Consider the following 19712-nt stretch of genomic DNA (forward strand, 5'->3'; position numbering starts at 1 on the left):
TAACATGTGCATGTATGCAAACAGTTTCCTACAATGATTGTTGTGGGCAGAGCTCTAAAAAGCACTTTCCCCATCCCTAAGACAAGACATTATGTCAGCCAGCACCACTGCTATGAGGGCTCAGAAGAGAAACCACGGGTAGTTTAGGGGACAAGGAAAGTGCAACATTTAAGTTGCTCTGGACAAAAATACTTGATAGGCAAAAAGTTAGTGATAGAAGTTTCCGCTCCCTAGCCCAGGAGATTAGCAGTTCATCCAGCAGTACCATGACAAGGGCGCGTAGGACTGGATAGTAATCTGACGCTGTCTTATAGAAAGAGGACTGAAGAAGACTGAGGTCAGAGAATAAAAACTATGAAAATACTAGGCTATGGGCTGAGCAAAGATTTGACAGCTAATGCGGTGCTGCCAGAGATGCGGTGGGAGAGGACTGACCTCATTTGAAAGCAAGTGAGCTATTTGATAACTGTCTGGCAATGAGTTATGACTCTGTGAGGACAAACTAGGCAATGAGGACTCAAACCTGTGGGGGCAACAATGGAAACAGAGGGTAAAGGACAGAGTGGAACATGTCAGGAGATGGGCTAAGGGGCCCTGGAAATTCCCAGGTGAAGGAGGACAAGAACGATGGGAGGCAGGGCTATCTCAGGCAGACAAGGAATAGAGAAGATACATGAGTTCACATTCAGACAGAGTTCAAGTATTTATATCAGTTGAGGACACTGAATTATTTAGTGGTTTTCTAACTTGGCTTATGAACTCTGAGAGAAGACCTCAAGCCCTGAATTCTGCAATGACAAGGATTCATGGGAGGCAATGTGAATATTGCATTTTTATTCTAGTCAAGGCCATGAAGCTCATTTTCACAACCTCAAGATCACTGACTGCAGCACATCTCAGGAAAGAAGGAAGAAAAGAACAGGACAGGACAATGATCTGCTATCACAGGCCATTAAATGCTTGGTTTTAGTACATGGAAGTAAATGGAAGTAAAATTCTTTATGATCTTAAACTTGTACCTTAAAAAATTGGCTGTTTTGGGCTTATAATTTTATCTTTATATTGTTTTACTTAATTATTTATAAAATTTGTTTTGGAAAATTAAAATATATCTTAGCATGCTAAGAGAACAAAACAAATAATAATCTTTGCTTGCTTATATTACAAATAACAGCTAATGGTAGTTGATCACTTTCTAATTCCGGGCTCTAAATAAGCCATCATTTACATGATCTAAGCCCTAATTATTGCTTCGTTCCTATTTTACAGAGGAGAATCAGACTTGAGAGATTAAGTAACTTGCTTTCACGTTCTACTGTTAGGCAGTGGCAGGGCAAATATTTAAATGCATGCTTTTAACCTTTATAGGATGCTGGTTTTGAGTTTTAAATGGCAAGGGTGGGGCAACAGCTGTTCTGAGGGAAAAATGAAAACCACAAAAGGGAAAGTGAAAGAGAGGAAAGGTCATTAGGACCACTCTGCCTTCCCCTCTGCCCCAACAGCAGCTTCTGTAGCTCATCGCCGAGCCTTTGGGAGTCTAGGCCTTACTCTAATAATGAAGAGCACTCTCATGCAGTAGCAGACAGTTGTTCTGGCTTGTGGAAATGGGGTAGAGGAAAGTAGTCAGATTCTAAGAGAAGTAAAAGAGACCCACTGAAAGGAAAAGATGTGCAGAGGGATCTTTAAGAGCCTGAGGATAGAATCCAGCTCAACAGGAAATTTAGACTGTGGCCCTCCATCTTTAATTTATTTAAGAATAAGTCAGTATTTTTAAGGGTTAGATGTTTAATGCCCTTAAGGAGTTTCATTCAATTGTTCTGGGTAGGGCCAGTAATTCTGTATTTTCCCACAAATTTCTAGGTGACTTCGACATAGGTAGTTAAGAGTAGTATTTTGAGAAATACCAACTTAAGGTGCAGAAGAAAAGGAAAAGGATAAAATGTTAAAGGAGAAGGTGATAAGAGAAGACCCAAGTAAGGCAAATATCTCATTATAATTTGAAATTCTTATTTATGTAGTACATTGTAAATTATTTTAAATATAGCAATAAAAAGATTTGATACTTCTTTTATGTATGTGTTCAGGTATGCGTGTGCATGAGTTTATGCCAGAGGCCAACGTGGGTATCTTTCTTAGTTGCTCTCTATCTTTCAAGACAAAGTCTCTCACTGAATATGAAGCTCACATATTTGGATGGGAAACAGAAACATCCAGAGTCACTGAGATGGACATCCTATTAGTGCAGACTCAGGCACTGTAAACAGGAAGAATAAACGTGGAGCCATGACAACTGCAGCCAAAAAAAAAAAAAAAATGCATGCCTCCACAACCACACAGTGCTGTCTCACTCAATGGGACAGCAAGACTGAGAAACAGAACATTTGACAAATTCTGAAATTTTATCACAACACAAAGAGCAATGTATGTATTTAATGGATATAAACTTTCTGGTTTCTAGGGAATCTTTTGAAAAAATCTTTATACAACTATTGTTAAGTTAAAATCTTTTAAAAAGGTCCCCCATGCAACACAATGAAGTTTTTTGCTTCTTTTATGTGGGGGGAAACTGCTCCCTTGTCCTAAGCTTATGCCTTATTCTTATGCTAAATGTTTCTCTTAAGGGAGAAAGTGCAGGTTGGTTTTATGTCACCTTCACAGAAGCAAGAGTCATCTAAGAACAGGAATACCCAATTGAGAAAATGTCCCCATACAATCTGTTTGTGGGCAATTCTGTAGTGCACTGTGTTTTGATTAGTGATTGATGTGAAGGGCCCAGTTCACCTCTGGGAAGGTGGTCCTGGATGGTAAAATAAAGCAGGTTAGGTAAGTCAAGAAGAGTAAGCCAGTTATCAGAGTTCCTCTATGGCCGCTGCATCAATTTCTGCCTCAAGTTCCTTCTCAGACATCCCTCAGTGACGGACTGTCACCTGAGAGTTGTGAGATGAGCTAAACTCTTTCCTCCCCAAGTTGCTTTAGGTCATAGTGTTCATCACAGTAATAGAAAGCAGTGTAAGACAGAAATTAGGTTGAGGAATGGGGAATTTGGTTGACAGACCTGCCGTTGTGTTTCTGGGCAGACTGTGCTGACATTTGAACTCTAGGCTGTTGACTGTTCAGGAATCAGGGGACTGCTATGTAGGAAGTTGGAAGAATGCTGAGAGCAGCACAGATGATAAAGGCCTGGGTTGGGAGGATTCAAGACCCTTAAGACCATTAAGGGCCATTAGATACTCTGAATTAAGAATCTGTGGTTCTTGTCAGTTGGGGCTGAGAATCAGTTGTGATTATCATGAGCTCAGATCTGCTTGCTGGGATGAGATCCTGGTCACCTGGGTTGAAGAATTGTGATTGTATCACTGAGGTGCAATCTTTAAGAAGTGTTTACTGACGGTCAGCACACAGAAGATTGGTCCAGATGGACCAAGGGTGTACCTTTTGCTGCTAGCCAAACTTGATAATGTGAAATAGTCACATAGGTGGTACTGGTTTGGAAGACCTGAAGGGGTCATGGAACACAGCTGAGGCTTTGCACTGTGAAAGACCAGGAGAAGCCACTGGTGAAGCTTCAGCCTCAGCTGCAATAGAAACCCCAGGATTGAAGGAGAGGATGGAGAGCTGATGTGGGAAATCCTTCTGTATATGTGTTGCTTTTATTGGTTAATAAAGAAGCTACTTTTGGCCAATAGCTCAACAGAATGTAGCCAGGCTAGAAGATATATATAGAGAGAGAGTAGGCAGAGTCAAAGAGTAGCCATGTAGCCACCGCCAGAGACAGACACCTCTGCTAGAGCCCGCTGAAACTTTGCCGGTTAAGTCACAGCCATGTGGCGATACATAGATTAATAGAAATGGGTTAACCAAAGACATAAGAGCTAGCTAGCGATACGCTTAAGTGATTGGCTAAACAGTACTGCAAATAATATAGTTTCTGAGCGATTATTTCAAGTCTGGGCAGCCAGGAATGAACAGCCTCCGCCAACAGAGAGCTGCTGAGGCTTGACACCATGTGGTAGTAAAGAGTCCCTGAAGAGAGCCTAGGAGAGGCTATTGGTAAGGGTACGTCCCTGTTATTGCAGAGGTCCCAGCATATTGGAGATGACAACACCATGGCATGAACCACCAAGGAGAGCATCAAGTGTAGAGTAGATCTGGCCTGAGACAGGAGACAAGCTGTGTGTCTTGTGGTCAAGCCATCTGGAGCCCAGAAGACTGTGAATGAGTCCTGGAAGTCTGACACTGAGCTTCACACTGACAAACTTTTGTTTTGCTTTGATTTGGTCGTGAATATACCCTGGTTCTTCTCTCTTAAAGAAAATATTTAACTTATCTTTTGATTTTACAGGAGCCTATTGTTAAGAGACTGGAATTTAAAAAGAACCTTTGATATTTTAGAACAAATAAATTTTTAGTGTTTGAGTCTTTAAAGACTGTGACATTCTTAAAAGTTAGAATGTTTTATATTGTGATACTAATATTAACATGCCATCTTAGGGCAAAAAGGAAAGAAAAGATTTTGTTTTAATAGTTATGTATTTGTGTGTCAAGCTGGCAAGGGATTGATTCTGCTGGTTAGTTTTATGTCACTTGGGGGAAGGGACTCTCAATTGAGAAAATGTTTCTCTGAGATTTGCGTATAAGCAAGTCTTTAGAGAATTTCCTTGGTTAATGATTGAGATTGATGTGGATGGACTTAGCTCAATGAGAGTGGTGTTAGCCCTGGGTAGGAGTTCCTGCATGGTAGAAAGAGAGCAAGCCAATAAGGAGTGTTACTTCATAGCCTCTGCTTTAGTTCCTTCCTCCAGGTTCCGGTTCTGACCCCCTTGGTGACAGAGTGTGACCTGAGAGCTGTAAGCTGAAACAGACCCTGGTTATGGTGTTTATCACAGCAACGGAAACCTAAGGCAGAGAATATAATTTCACTTTCCTTCCTTAAGAATGTTTTTGTTTCATATTCCATCGACGGCCCTAAACTTTGTTACACTTCTTCTAAAATACATGAAATATTTGTTGGTTTTGCTGTAAGAAGTTGAAAATTCTCCACATATAAATATGTGTAATTATTGTTTATAATACCCACACAACATACATAACATTGCAGTTACAGCTTCCTAGCATCCACAAAGCACTGGATTAACTCTCTGGTACCACAAACAGGGAAGCGGGCATATTTATAAGTGAGGTATACCAACAGACTTTCTAGTTGCACTACTGAGTTGGTGTCTCTGAAAAATATCATAAAAGAACTTAGAAAGTTCAATGTCTCAGAAAATGAAGACAGGGTTATTAGCTAGGTCTTCCCAAAAAGCCAGTGGAAAACCTAGAAATGGGGAGAGGAGATTCTGGAGACAGTAAAAGGGGAGAGAGAAGAAAGGGACAGGCCAGGTCCCTGGGTGGTGGACTGAGGTCAGAGGTAACTATCCAAGGGAAAGTCAGTCCTTCTCCATAGGACTCTCTTAATGAACGTGACATCCCTGAGCAGGGCCTGTGTTGCTGCCCCATCTCTTTGCTCAGAAGTTTATCTGCCGCACTTTTGGTCTTTTACAGATTTCTCTATTATATAACCCAGGCCAAAGATATCAAGTACGACTCTTTTCTGCTTCTTTTCAGGATGAAATATGTCATTGACCCAAATTTCCTGAATAATTTCTAGTTGTTCGGGTGTCCACAGGCTAACCCTGTTTTAGGGAACTGCTATCATGAACATTCTTTGCACAGCAGACTTCTAAGGACTCTATGAGCAACACAGCACTTCTCACCTGCACTACTTAGAACTCCCACTCTATCCCTGATATCAAATTCAGCGACTGTCGAGGTACAGGGAATCCAGTAAGTTCCACAGTCTGAAGCCTCAGAATGTTCTCCCATCTTTAGTAACAGTGCCAACTACTCAGCCCAGGTCCTCAAGAAGAGCACGTGACTGTATAGAATTGTGAAGTGGACCTCTTCTCTTCCTCAGCTGGCACTCTTACATCACAAGGACTGTTCAAAAGAAGGAACGCAGACTAGCAAAGGTCAGTCCTATACCATGCTCCCTGCCCTCCCCCCAAATTTCACCCTAGAATATAATGGTTAATATTGATTCCCAGTTTGACAGTATCCAGAATTACCCAGGACACAAATCTCTGGGCATGGCTTTGAGGGATTATCTACATTAGGTGAATTAAGGTAGAAAGATCTACCTTAAAAGCATATGGCACTATTCCATAGGCTTGGGTCCTAGACTGCATAAAGAGAAAGCTAGCTGGGCAGAAGAATGAATCTCTTTGTTTCTTGACTTTGAAACAGGACCAGCTGACCAGCTGCCACAAGGTCCCGCCACAGGACTTGCTCACACACCTGTAAGCCAAAACGTCTGCATTTCTCGTAAGACATTTCTGTCATGGTATTTTATCACAGCAATAGGAAAAGTGACTTAACATGTAAGTAAGGGTTACATATGTAGAAGAGAAAGATGAGAGACCTTTTGCTAAGGTACAGAAATCTATATGAGGTGAGTGAATTCTTGGAACATCAGGGCGTCTATTCACAATAGAATAATGATAAACATGGATGGAATAGGCAGGAGGAGAGGAGGCATAAGAGCACAGAAGGGATTTTCCTAAGTATCAATGTCTACAAATGTCATCTTTTGCTGCCATCCTCAGCCTCCAGATTCTACAGAATGAGGAGGTCTATAGTCTTACCTTTTTAATCCAGCCATTTTCTTTTGACTGACTGAAGATTCTTCCTACTGTTTCTTTAACCTGTTCATCTGCACATTCTTCTTCTTTTTCTTTTGCAAGGGAGCAACATTCTTGGTACAGTGTGAATTTAAAATGCTTTAGTTTATGATAAATTTTGGTGCGATTAGCACAAATTCTGCCAACAATAAACACCTACATTAAGAAATAAATATCATTATCTCAAATATGAAGTAAATAAATTTACACATAGCACTTCTAATTTTCAGATTTCTTTTTAATGGTAGAAGCTAAAACATGTACTTTTAATTTTATTTAAATATTCATATATATGGTTTCTTTATCTTATCTATACAGGCAGTCAACAGAAACTGTACCCTACTCTGCTCCTAGATTTGGGCAGGGGCTAGAGGCTAAGTGAGGACATAGCACTTGTGTTAGGGAGTTTAGTGCCTTAGAAGAAAGATGATTATAAAATACTATGCCAAACATTGTGCTCAGGAGGCTACCAAGATGTCAGTCCATGTTTCTCTGTATGTGTGCGCATGTGTATATGAAGGCCAGAGGGCAATCTCGGATGTCATTCTTTGAGGCAGCATTTCTCACTGGCTTGGAGCTTTCCAAATAGGCGAAGTATTCCAGAGCTTGAATTTGTTTGTTTGTTTGTTTGTTTGTTTAGTGGGTGCTGGGCTTGAGTGTCCTCATGCTTGTCATCTACTAGATGAACCCTAGCCTCCTGTAGTTCTGAAAACAATTTTCTAAATTTGCAAAGAGAGAGAGAGAGAGAAATTGCCTTTAAGGCAGAAAGACAAACACACATGCAAAATCAGGAGAGGGCATGCAGAGCATGGCATGCACACACTTTCTGTGTTTAAAGTGATCAGAATGTGGTAAATCATAAGTATAAGCAACAGCTAAAAATGCGGCGCTCTCAGACCAAGGTTAAGCATTGTTAGTCGTTTCCTAAACAATCCCCAAATGTAAAGTGAAGATGTTCTCTGTGTGTATACATTTGGCTTTACTTCATGAGTCTCATGTAAGTAAGCTATATTAGTATTTTATTGTCTGCTTTCATTATATATGGACTTCTAGCACTCTATGATGCATGTTTGTGCAATCGGTCAACCAGACCACCTCTCTTTCATGTTTTGATGGTTATGGTCTGTTATACAGCTAAAATAGGAAGCCAAAATCATCCGACTGATAAGTAGATCTTATTTTACACTATTTTCACTTTTTGTAGAAAATTCTCCAAAACATGCTCCAAACATTATAACATGATCATATTATATAAAAACCTGAAGGCACAAATGTCCTAACTTGAGCATTTGGCTCTAGGCTCAAGTGTACAAGTTTAACTATATAATTTTTAACAGTCATCTGTGTGGCTTCTGTCTGAAGCCACAGTGCACAGGAATACAGAGATGAGATGCTGTGAAGGTAAGACCAGGAATATGTTCCCAACCAAGTCTTCAAGTTATATAATGATGAGCGGACAGCAGGTACATTTGATGCATGGTGCAGTGAAGCACTCTGGACATTTCACCATGTCCTATGACTTTTGTTTATTGTTTGCTTTTGTTTTTTTTTTTGAGACAGGTTTTCTCTGTGAAGCTCTGGCTATTCTGGAACTCACTGTGTAGTCCAGGCCAGCCTCAAACTCAAACTCAGAAATTCACTTGCCCCTGTCTCCAGAGTGCTGAGATTAAAGGTTTGTGTCACCATGCCTGGCCTGTGGCTTCTTCTGGAGAGACATGAACAAGCATTATTCACCCCAGATAGGGCATTCAAAAACAGACCAAGAAACCATTCCACCTAAGTTCAACTTAGTGGTTCACCAAGTTTACTGAATTACGGGAGCATGAAAGGAGCAAAAATAGTGCAAAATAGAGAAGCCCACCCCAGCACAGGTGACCACTCCCTCACAAGAACTGCATTCCTGGAGCTCCCTGCAGTGTGCAGTCAACTCAACCACCAATCCATCACTCCACTGCCCTTTCCTCCCCCTCTGCAACTGTTTCTGCTTAGATAGCTTAGGGAAGTGGTCTTGTGAGCATTAAGTTTCTTTCATTTCCTGAGTTTGATAAGACTTGCTTTTTTCCCCAACGTAACATTGCTGTAACTTAACTACCCACTTCACTCTGCGAAGGTGGTAATGCCATCTTCCATCAACACATATCCTTTCTTTCAATAAGCTAATCTTTGTAAGTCAGGCAAAAGGAAATTATCAACAAACAATCACTGTTTAACCACACTCTCAAGAAGAAACTGGTTAGTGCTAGGCTTTCAGCTTTATGCACAATCACGAAGCACAAACTGTGGTGTTCAGACAAGATAGGTGGTGGGTGGAGGTGTGCACAGTATCTTTAAGTCCCGGAATGTAAGCACATCTGTTCTTCCTTTATTTGAATGCACTGTCACAGTGGATCAATAGTCTAGGAAATAACTTTAGTAAATTAAAGTGATAAACCTTGACTTCCATTTTTTATGGAAAGTATTCAATTCTATCCCCAACCCCCCCAAAAATAGTGTTTTAGTGGTTTTCTTAAACTAGTCCTGTGATATGTTTATTTGCAAGTTAATTAGAAAATAATGAGTTTATTTTTCAAAATAAAAATTTACTGAAGAGCCGGAAAGTGGTGGTGCACACCCTTAATCCCAGCTCTTGGGAAGCAGAGGCAGGTGGATCTCTATGAGTTTTAGGCTAGCCTAGTCTACAAAAGCTAGTTCCAGGACAGAATCCAAAGCTACAGAAAAATTCAATATTGAAAACAAAACAAAACAAACAAACAAAAAAGTAGAAGATTTAGCAACAACTTTAGGTCTCTATCCTCCCAAAACATATATCCTCTAAAGATACACAGAGTCACTAGAGGGAGGCATACTAATAGGAAGAAAGAAAATCTAATGTACTTCCTTCCTTGTATTCTTTTCTTTGTAGTGGTTTCTCTGTTTGTGAGAACTACCTAGAGGACATGGTATGAAGCCTAAATGTTCTAAATATCAAAGGCAGAAATCATGAAATGATACCTGCTTGTCGTGAGACATGAAGTCATCTGTCTCCATTGTCTTGTTGTTGTACAAGTTTCCCGAGAGGTGCACCGAGTATTTACAGTAGCGATGCAGGCCACAAGCCTGGCAGGGGCAGTTCTCAGGGTTCTTCGTGTGGATTTGTAAGTTAGAGTAGCTTTCAACTCGCTCCTGACAACAGTTAGAAATACTGAAGACTAAGTCATATAGGAATATATCCAAATATAACATATTTTGGAAACCAGTGGGAAGAAATATAAGAATAAAACATACAATTTCTTACTTAAGAAGGTATTTTTAAATTGAAAAATGAATTATTAATCTTGGCTATAAAAAACAGAAAGAGAAAACAGTTTTGTCTGTCTCTTTACTTACAAATTACTAGTAAGTAGTGTTTCCAATCGGCTTTAACTTACCTTTCCCCAGTCTCTTCTATAATCGGCACCAATGAGATATTAAGTAAAGTAGGAAAATAGCAAAAGAAATTGAGATGAAGTCATTAAAGCTAGTAAGAATTTGGAAAAAAAACTACATTCATTCTACAGTGCATGAGTCAAATCATATTTTCCTGAAAACATTCTGGAAATAACAATCTTCCTGTAGTCACCTGCTTTGTCTTGTCAAATTAATCACCTTGCAATTAATAAGTAATTAATAATTCCATGTCCAGTACTGACGGACCATCTAGTGGCTGGATTATCAATGAATAAACAATGTGAGAACCCCTGGTCTGCATAAACAACTGTATTAGTGATGATTTTACTGTACCTGAGTGACTGTGCTAGATAGCCCTGTTCTATTAGCAGTGTATTTTGATACCGCACTTGAATGAACACACTAAGAACATTGCTAGCATGCTTACTATTCCCCATTCATCCCCTACACCAGAAGGTACCTTTGCTATTCTGTAGAATGAATGTAGCTTTTTTCAAAGAGACTGGGGAAACGTAAGTTAAAGCTGATTGGAAACACTACTTACTAGTAATTTGTAAGTAAAGAGATAGACAAAACTGTTTTCTCTTGTCTGTTTTTTTTTTTTTTTATAGCCAAGATACCGGAAGGTACACTGATCTTTTTCGTACTCGGTGACCTGCAACACTGCTCTGATTTACCTGTCGCATTCTCCATACCTCAAAGCATGTCACTGAAGACCTAGATCGAGACCAGCCCTCTTTGCTCTGGCAGCACAGTGATATGAAAACTCAAACAGCTTTGTTTTCTGAGGGACTAGTGTAAACAGAATGCATTCCACATGTAAGTGACATACACATCTTTCTGGGTTAAACCTGTGACTTTTCTTCATGTGTAGACTTTTCTTCAGTATAACGCAGTGTACCCTAAGACCTTACTCAATCATCTGTCTCATAATTCTGTGCATCTTGTTGTTATTTCATTATGGCGTTTCTAAATCCACCATATCCTGGTGATGTGGGAGTGTCATATATCAATCTGTTGATTTCATTGGTTAAGCAATAAAGAAACTGCTTGACCCTGATAGGTTAAAACATAGGTGGGAGGAGTAAACAGAACACAATGCTGGGAGGAAGAGGAAGTGAACTCAGAGACGTCATGCTCCCCTCTCCCGGGCAGATGCACTTCAGCTCCGACCCAGGATGGACATAGGCTAGAATCTTCCCGGTAAGTGCACCTTGGGGTGCTACATACATGATTGGAAATGGGCTAGTCCAGGTGCGAGAGTTAGCCGAGAAGAGGCTAGATATAACGGGCCAAGCAGTGTTTAAATGAATACAGTTTGTGTGTTGTTATTTCGGGGCATAAGCTAGCAAGCGGCCGGGGTGCTGGGGACGCAGCCCCACTGCTCATATTACTACATCCTGGCAGTGTGGCAAAGCATACTGTCCTGTGAAATTACTAGCTGTGGAACACTGTTTCCTCTGACTACACTTCCCTCAGTGTAAAATAGAGGAGAGAAAAGTTCCTTGCTTTTGGACTTACTTTTAAGATTAAGAAAATATATTTCACATGTAAATCATCTGTCAAAGGCTAGTCTTTAAAATTGTAACATTTTTCTTTGTATTAAAGAAAATAATATTATAACAGTTATTTTGTGTATTTTACCTAAGTAAATAAGTACCTATTTCACTTAAAAGTAGATGAGTATTTTTTTACATCTGATGAATAAACTGGGAATTCAGAGGTATATAAAAATCTACACATATTAAGATATTCATGGTGATTCTAAATTCAAGCTATCCTTAAACTTGAAATCTTATAATTTGTAAGTCTATGACTGTCCCTCAAACTGAACCATTTACTATCACCAGGGTTACTTCAGGCTAAAGAGTTCTTGATGAAACTAAGTTTTTGAAGTAAATGAGCATAGAAATTGATTTACGTGCTAGAGAGATTTTAAGGAATTTGGATGCTTATTATCTATCATTTTTGTCCTCTTATTAACCATTAGAAAATAGAGTGTGAGCAGTAGGGGTACCTTTACATATCACACATTACATCCACTGCTGTTAAAGATGCTAAAATACAAATCTGGAAAGTAACAAAAAGAATCCAATAATTCTTATGTTGAAAAGTCAAATCCCCAAATTGCTAGAATTATAAAATCTCAAGTTAGAGAATATGCCAATCATGATGTAGGTTAACATTTCCTATACTGTCTTATGGAAATGCAACACCCTAAGAGGGCCTGAATTGATGGCTCCTGTAAAACTGTGCTTTCACATAAGCCTGATGATCTGAGTTTGACCCCGGGAATCCACAGTGGAAGGAGAAAATCCAATGCTGAAGGCTGTCCTCTTCCCATAGTAGACTATGGCATGGATGTGCTCTCATCCACACACGACAAACATACACACATACAAAAAAAATTGAAAACAGTAGAAGGAATAACAGGTATCTCAAAAGAAGCAGCTTTGTAGAATCCACAACTTGAAAAATATGCTGTCTAACTGCCCTCCTTGAAGACCTGAGGTGTGGATTCATGGATTAGTGCTCAGACAAGTGCTCCAATACAGAAGCAGTTTAACTTAAACACTGTGTTTTCAAACTTCTTCTATGTGACTCTCTTCTCTGAAGAACTATAAGGAAATCTCCTCATTTTAAGATAGGCTAAGCCCTGGAGCTGAGAGATGGCTCAGAGGTTAAGAGCGCTGACTGTTCTTCCAAAGGTACTGAGTTCAATTCCCAGCAACCACATGGTGGCTCACAACCATCTATAATGAGATCTGGTACCCTCTTCTGGCCTACAGGAATACATGCAGACAGATGCTGTATACATAATTAATAAGTAAATCAAAAAAAAAAAGATAGGCTAAGCCCTAGAGATGCTCTGAAATTATTTCAAACCATTTAATTACTGGAAGCATTAGTGTGAATATTTAAAACAATAAAGGACTTGAGAAGAGATTAAAATATGTTATTATTTAACTAGGCAGAACACTTCAGAAAATAGCTCCATCTGGATGGATACTGAAATCTTGAGAGGGCCACTGTCCCCATAGTTTTACCATAGATTAAAAGGCAAACCATATACCTTATATTGCTCTTTCCATCGACTTCTAGAGAATAAACTTTCCAGACGGGGTTGAATAAAGTAGTTATCCAAATAATGAAGAGATGTCAACATATCTTTTGCATATAACTTCTTCCTTTTGCCAGCTGTGAGCAGATGACAAAAAACAGTAGAACACTTGAAATACTGAATCAGTTGACCACTATGTACATGTTAGAGTTTTAGAAAGATGTCTGGCTAGTTGTAAATATTTTAAGTTAGGAAATAATTAATAAAATAGACAGTTCATTTCACGGCAGCACAGGGGCAGAGCTTCTAACAGCTTCCTGCAAACATCAGACTTTTTAATTATATGCACCTGACAGCAGAAGGAGCCCCCAGGGAAGGCTTGCACAGAACCCCTCACATTTCTGTAGCACTGATTTGCATTTGTATAACCACTGCATTACTGATCATGCTTTAAGGACCCCTGCAGCTGGCTCTCGCCAACACAGTGAAAAAACCTTTTCTGCTTTGTCTTCCCCCTCATTCCCTCATAGTGCACTACAGTCATTTTTTGACTAATATTTTATTCTCAATTTATATGTATTTTGTCATGACCTATGATGCTAAGCTTCATATTTCTACTTTCTTCAGAAATTTATTTCCAAATGAACATAGCTAATAAATTTATCATATTGTACAGTCACTACAAATTTAAACACTATATCATGAATTAAAAGTCCTTACTTCCACTATTACCTCTTTTGAAGTCTTCCCCCCTCACTCCTGACTCACTGCACTATAATGACATTGGTCTTCCTAGTTATTGTTGACTGCTCGTAACTTTTACTGTAACCCTAAGCATAAAACATGTATATATTACTGTTCTAGTTGGTTTTGGCCAACTTGACACAAACCTCTTTACATAAAAGGTGAGTTGTATAAGAAAGCAGGCTTAGCAAGCCATGGAAAGCAAGCCAGTAAGCAGTACTCCTCCAAGCCTTTGTTTCAGTTCCTGCCTCCAGGTCCCTAACTTGGCTTTTCTTAATGACCTAGGACCCAGTATATACAAGCCAAATAAACCCTTTACCCCAAGTTGCCCTTGGTTAGTATTTTATCATAGCAATCTAAAGCAGACTATAGAAGAAGTAGAGTATTTCTGTGACAGAGCTGATCATGTTTTGAAAGGGTTATGAATATGTTTTCAACTCTGGGCTGCATAAGCCATTGAGTACTCAGAGCTTAATGGGCTGTTCTATGGGAACCTGAAAGATAAGAAGGCTGAGAACAGTGTAGAAATGGAGACCTGGTTTGTGAAGTTTCAGTCCAAGTACAGACTCTACTGAGGCCATCTGAATAATGCTTTGAATTAAGAATCTGTGGTACTGGTCAGCTGGGTATGAAGAGACCAGCATCACTGAGGTGTAATCTTCTGGGAAGTGTTTCCTCAGGGTCAGCACACAGAAGATGTGGTCCAAAGGGGGCCAAGAGTACCTTGTGTGGGTAGCCAAACTTGGTAATGTGCAAGACTCACACAGGTGGTACTAGTTATAAAACGCATGAAGGGTCATGGAGAGGTGCTGAGGCTTGGCACCATGTGGTAGAATGTTTTTCTCTCTTGGAAAAAGAAACTATTTAACTTGTCTTTTGATTTTGACTATAAGAGTCCATAGTTGAGAGACTTTTTAGTTGCAGAGAGGCTTTAATCTTCAACAGAAACTTTTGATGTTTAAAAAAAAGACTGAACTTGTCATATGGTGGTGGCATATACCTTTAATTCCAACACTCAAGAGGCAGAAGCAGGTGGATCTTTGAGTTCAAGGCCAGCCTGGTCTACAGAGTAAGTTCCAGCCCAGCCAAGGATACACAGAGAAACCCAGTCTCAAGAATAAAAAGGAAAAGAAAGAAGTGAAAAGGCAATAGTTTAAATAGTGTTTGAACTGGTAAAGACTGGAGCTTTTATAAGTTGGGATGTATTCTATATTGTATATTGATATAAATATGAGATATTATAAATAAACAAGAAAGGAAGGATTATAGTGTAATAGTAATGTGTTGGTGTGTCAGACTGATAAGAGGTCAATTGTCCTGGTTGGTGTTTGTCTACTTGACACAAACTTAGACCATATGTTAGGAGAGGGAAACTCAATTGAAGAAATACTTCCATCAGAATAACTATAGGCAAAATTGTAGAGCATTTTTTGGTTAATAATGAAAGTGGGAAGGCCTAGTTCACTATAGATAGTACCACCCCTGGGCAATTAGTCCAGTATTATACAAGAAAGCAGGCTAAGCAAGTCATAGGAAGGAATCAAGTAAGCAGCATTCTTCTATGTCCTTTGTTTTACTTCCTGCCTCCAAGTTCTTGCTTTGGCTTCCCACAATGAACTGTGACCAAGTATACATAACCCAAATAAATCTTTATTTCTTAAATTGCTTTTGATCAGTGTTTTTTATATACTAATATATAAAATATAAAGCAAACTAATACATTCACCTTATTCATGTTTTTGTTTAAAAGATACTTTACTGTATTATTTGACCACTCTGTCCAATCTTCATATATATATCTATGTGTATATCTATAACATATACATATATTTCATATATACACATATATGCATATTATAACACATGCATATATTATATATGTTATATTATCGTTTATCATTCTGTCCTGGATAGATGTCAACTTGAGACATCTGGGAACAGCAACTCTCAACTGAGATTCCTTTATAAGATGTGCCTAGGCAAATCTGTAGTACAATTTCGTAGTGACTGATGTGTGAGGACCCAGTCCATAGTAGGTGGTGCAACCGCTAGACAGGTAGTAGTCTCAGAGTAACTAAGAAAGCAGACTAAACAAGTTAGGGCCAGTAAGTCAATTCTCAGCACTCTTCCATGGCTCTGCTTTAGCTTCTGACTCCAGGTTCCTGTTCTGACCCCTCAGTGAGGCAGCGTGACCTGAGAGTTGTGAGCTGAAACATACTCTTTCTAATCCAAGTTGGTGTAGATATCTTCCGTTTGTGTGTTGCTTACATTGGTTGAATAAAGATACTGCCTTGACCTTTTGATAGGGCAGCCCTTAAGAGGGCGGAGTAGACAGAACAGAATGCTGGGAAGAAGGGAAGTGTGGCAGATGCCATGCTTCTCCTGCCCAAGATTGACGCTGGTTAGACTCATGCCGGTAAGCCATGACCTCGTGGTGAACACAGATTAATAGAAATGAGTTAATCAAGATGTGAGAGTTGGCCAATTAGGGGCTAGAGCTAATGGGCAAGGCAGTGTTTAAATGAATACATTTCTGTGTAATTATTTCGGGGCTAAGCTAGCCGGGCCGTGGGACAAAGCCCGCTCCTCCTACTACACAAGTTGCTTCTGATCATGGTGATTTACCTCAGTGATAGAAACCCTACATAAGACATTCTCTCTTTATCTGCCTCCCTTCCTCCCCCTCTCTCTTTCTCATCTATCAAATGGACATTAGCTTTTCTTCTTGTCTAACTATGCATTCTTTTATTTTCACAAGAAGTACACACTAATTTTATTTCACATATTATACTATCTAGTTGTTTGTTGATTAATTTCAAACCACAAAAGATACGAATCTGATGTTCCAGTGATACTATTAACTTACCATACAAGGTTTCCAGAAAAGATCCATCGATAGCATTGATCAGAAGAGCCTTCACAACTGTTTCAAAGTGAGTATAGTGGTCGTAAAAAGAATCTGAAATTAAAGTAATTATTAGGATATAGCAGACAAAACTACTCTGTGACTGCAACTGGCCCCCTTCCAATGCTAGGAAACTGGTTACCACAAGTCCTACAAAGTTTGTTCACCCTGTATCTGATAAAATGCATTGAGCATGGAGAGGCTGTTGTACTTCTGTTTGGTAAAAAGGGCTGTGTAGGGTTTCTAGAATTCATGGAAACTGCAGTCTCTATTCTTTCCATGGAGGAGCTAAAGTTTAAATATCAACACAAGTAATTTGTACCGATCCTTAGACTTTAGAGAGCCTATCATTGAAAATTCCAAAATCACCAATTGTGTCATTAGAGGATAGAAGACTGTACACACATACATGTATGCATGCATGCATGCATGCATGTACAAATCAAGAAGCATCTAATGGAAAAGTAAAATACAGTAATACTTCCAAAGAATTTACCTCTGGCTAGACTTTCAACTCTGGTATAAAATAAAGCTGGCATATAATTTTGAGTTAAAAATTCATCCAAACGCCATCTAACACTTTGCAAACTATATTAAGGGAAAGCTCTTCTGGGGATTATTTACAGAAATGTTGGGGAAAAAGTTAAACTCAACCACTTTGGGATAAAGTTTAACCATTAAGAAAATGCAATAGAATTTTTCTCCAAATCTTACTGAACATGATTGGCATTTATTGCAGTCCATAAAATGTAGGAATATTCTGACACTATGTTTATTTTAATCACCCACTCAACTGAAATGCCACAAAGCCTTAAGCACTAGGAGAGGTAGCTAAGGACTGCAATCTTTGAAACTCTGGAGATCCAAAATAGGATGATTACCATTGGTTTAAAATCAAGCAGGGCTATACAGTGAGTTCAAGACAGCCTAGGTGACAGTGTAACTTCCTATCTTAATTGAAATAAAAAGAATGAAAACAAAATGAGTAAGAATACAAGAGAGAAGGTTGCCAACTGTCCAGCCTTTTCTTCCAGCAGTCAGATGCTTATTTCATTGGGGTTTACTTTTACATATACTAAAAAATTCTTTTTGATGTCCAGTTCTGATAATGTATGAAATTTTCTCACCATCCTAACAACAGCTGATCCACTACTTCAACTCCTTGACAATATCTCAGTTTTCTACTTACTGAGCTAGAGATATCTAAAAGATACTCAGATAAACATATCCACTGAGATGATGAAAATTTGGACCTTTGCCTCAGGAGAAATCTTGTCTGAAGTAAAATATTTGGGAACTTTTGTCTATATTCTGGGTTAAAATGATGGGAAACTGCCCTAAGTACAAGCAAAATGAAGGCACTTGATGATGAAATCCTGGGATCTATAGAAGCTGAACGACAAATGGGAGACTAGTGTAACATTAGGAGAGGCAGGAGAGAGTGATAGTGCAGAAGCTACTAAAGAGGCGTTATTCAAGACGTGAGAGTGACCAGTTGGCAAAGCACAAAGCAACGCTGGGTTAACACAAACGAAGAATATGTTAGTGAACAGAGGTTATCCCGAGACCGTGTTTATCAGGAGCATCTGCACTTCCACAGTAAACAAGAAAAAAAGAGTTAGAATAGTGACTCATAGAACATGTCAACTCAAGAAAAGAAGAACAAGAATATTACTAGCCAAGAAACACAACTTGGTGAGTAAGATTACTCCAACTATAGAAGATACAAAATAATTACATAGAAAGTGAAATACAAACTCTTGAGGCAGTGATATTTAATATTAAAAGTAAACACAAAGCTCCCTGTAATTTATTCAAGTGGAATACAGTCTTATGTCCACAGAAAATCCTGAACACAAATGTTTATATTAGCTTTATTCATATTGCCAAAACATGGAAGCAACCAAGATGCTTTGCAATAGGTGAGTGCATATACTGTGGCAAATCCATACAATGCATTTCTACTCGGGAACAAAACTAGGTGAGCTATGGCAACTGGGTTAGCCATGGGGAAACACTCAAGACAAACAGTTAGGTGAAGAGACCATGGCAAAAGTTACATGCGCTGTTTGTTTTTAACTGTGTGACATTCCGAAATTAATGTGTGACATTAAAACTATGGAGACAAAAACAAATACATCAGTGGAAATGTACACTTACTACTTTTCACATCGCTATAATTAAATACCAGACAAGAAGTAACCCACGGAAGGAAAGATTTATTTTGGCTAATTATTTCAGGGTACAGACCATGGCAGCAAGAACAGCTTACAGTTGCATCAGCAGAGGCATGAGGCTGCTTATATCACAGTGAAACACTGAAGAGAAAAATGAGAGCAAGAAAGTGTGTGACAGAAGCCAGAAGCAGGGCTTGAGCTGTGATTCCTAAGGTCTGATCCTTGGAAACACACTTCTTCCAACATGTCCCAACATCTAAAGTCTTCTTAACTTCCCAAACAGTGTCACTGCAGCAAGTAAGTATTGAAATACACAAGTGTGTGGAGAACAGTAAACCACAACATGAATAATTTAGGGCACTCGCACTATGCTGATGGGTGCGGCATTAGACAGTTGTCAACATGCATGAAAGGTACACAACAAAGAGAGGGCTCTAACGTGAACTATGAGTTAGTGATAATGGATCAATATAGGCTCATCAATTGTAACAGAGGTATCAAAGTGGTCTAAGAGGTCAGTAATAGAGAAACTGCGCCGGTGTGGGAGTACGTGGCAACTCTAATTTCCATCGACAATTCTCTAATTCCCAAACTGCCATTAAAATAAAGTAAGCAGAGGGGAGTAGTCAGAGAAGGAATTAGTAGTAGTTTACACATACTAGATTTGCACATATCTAACA

The 19712-nt window shown here is 39.1% G+C and overlaps 1 protein-coding gene across 5 annotated transcripts in view; it reads right to left on the bottom strand.

Annotated features, from left to right (window-relative positions):
* Ccdc82 (coiled-coil domain containing 82) overlaps positions 1-19712 on the bottom strand; it is a 29966-nt gene that overhangs the window by 1507 nt on the left and 8747 nt on the right. For 4 of the 5 annotated variants that reach the window (XM_075966828.1, XM_075966827.1, XM_075966829.1 and 1 more), the window contains 4 exons: positions 16817-16909; positions 13219-13343; positions 9711-9881; positions 6684-6875 (listed from right to left, as the gene is read on the bottom strand). In XM_075966828.1, coding sequence (XP_075822943.1) covers positions 6684-6875; positions 9711-9881; positions 13219-13343; positions 16817-16909 — 581 coding nt within the window. The remainder of the gene's footprint in view (positions 1-6683; positions 6876-9710; positions 9882-13218; positions 13344-16816; positions 16910-19712) is intronic. The other variant, XM_075966831.1, reaches the window with a different exon arrangement.

Source organism: Microtus pennsylvanicus, chromosome 3 (assembly GCF_037038515.1).
Source record: "Microtus pennsylvanicus isolate mMicPen1 chromosome 3, mMicPen1.hap1, whole genome shotgun sequence".
NCBI lineage: Eukaryota > Metazoa > Chordata > Mammalia > Rodentia > Cricetidae > Microtus > Microtus pennsylvanicus.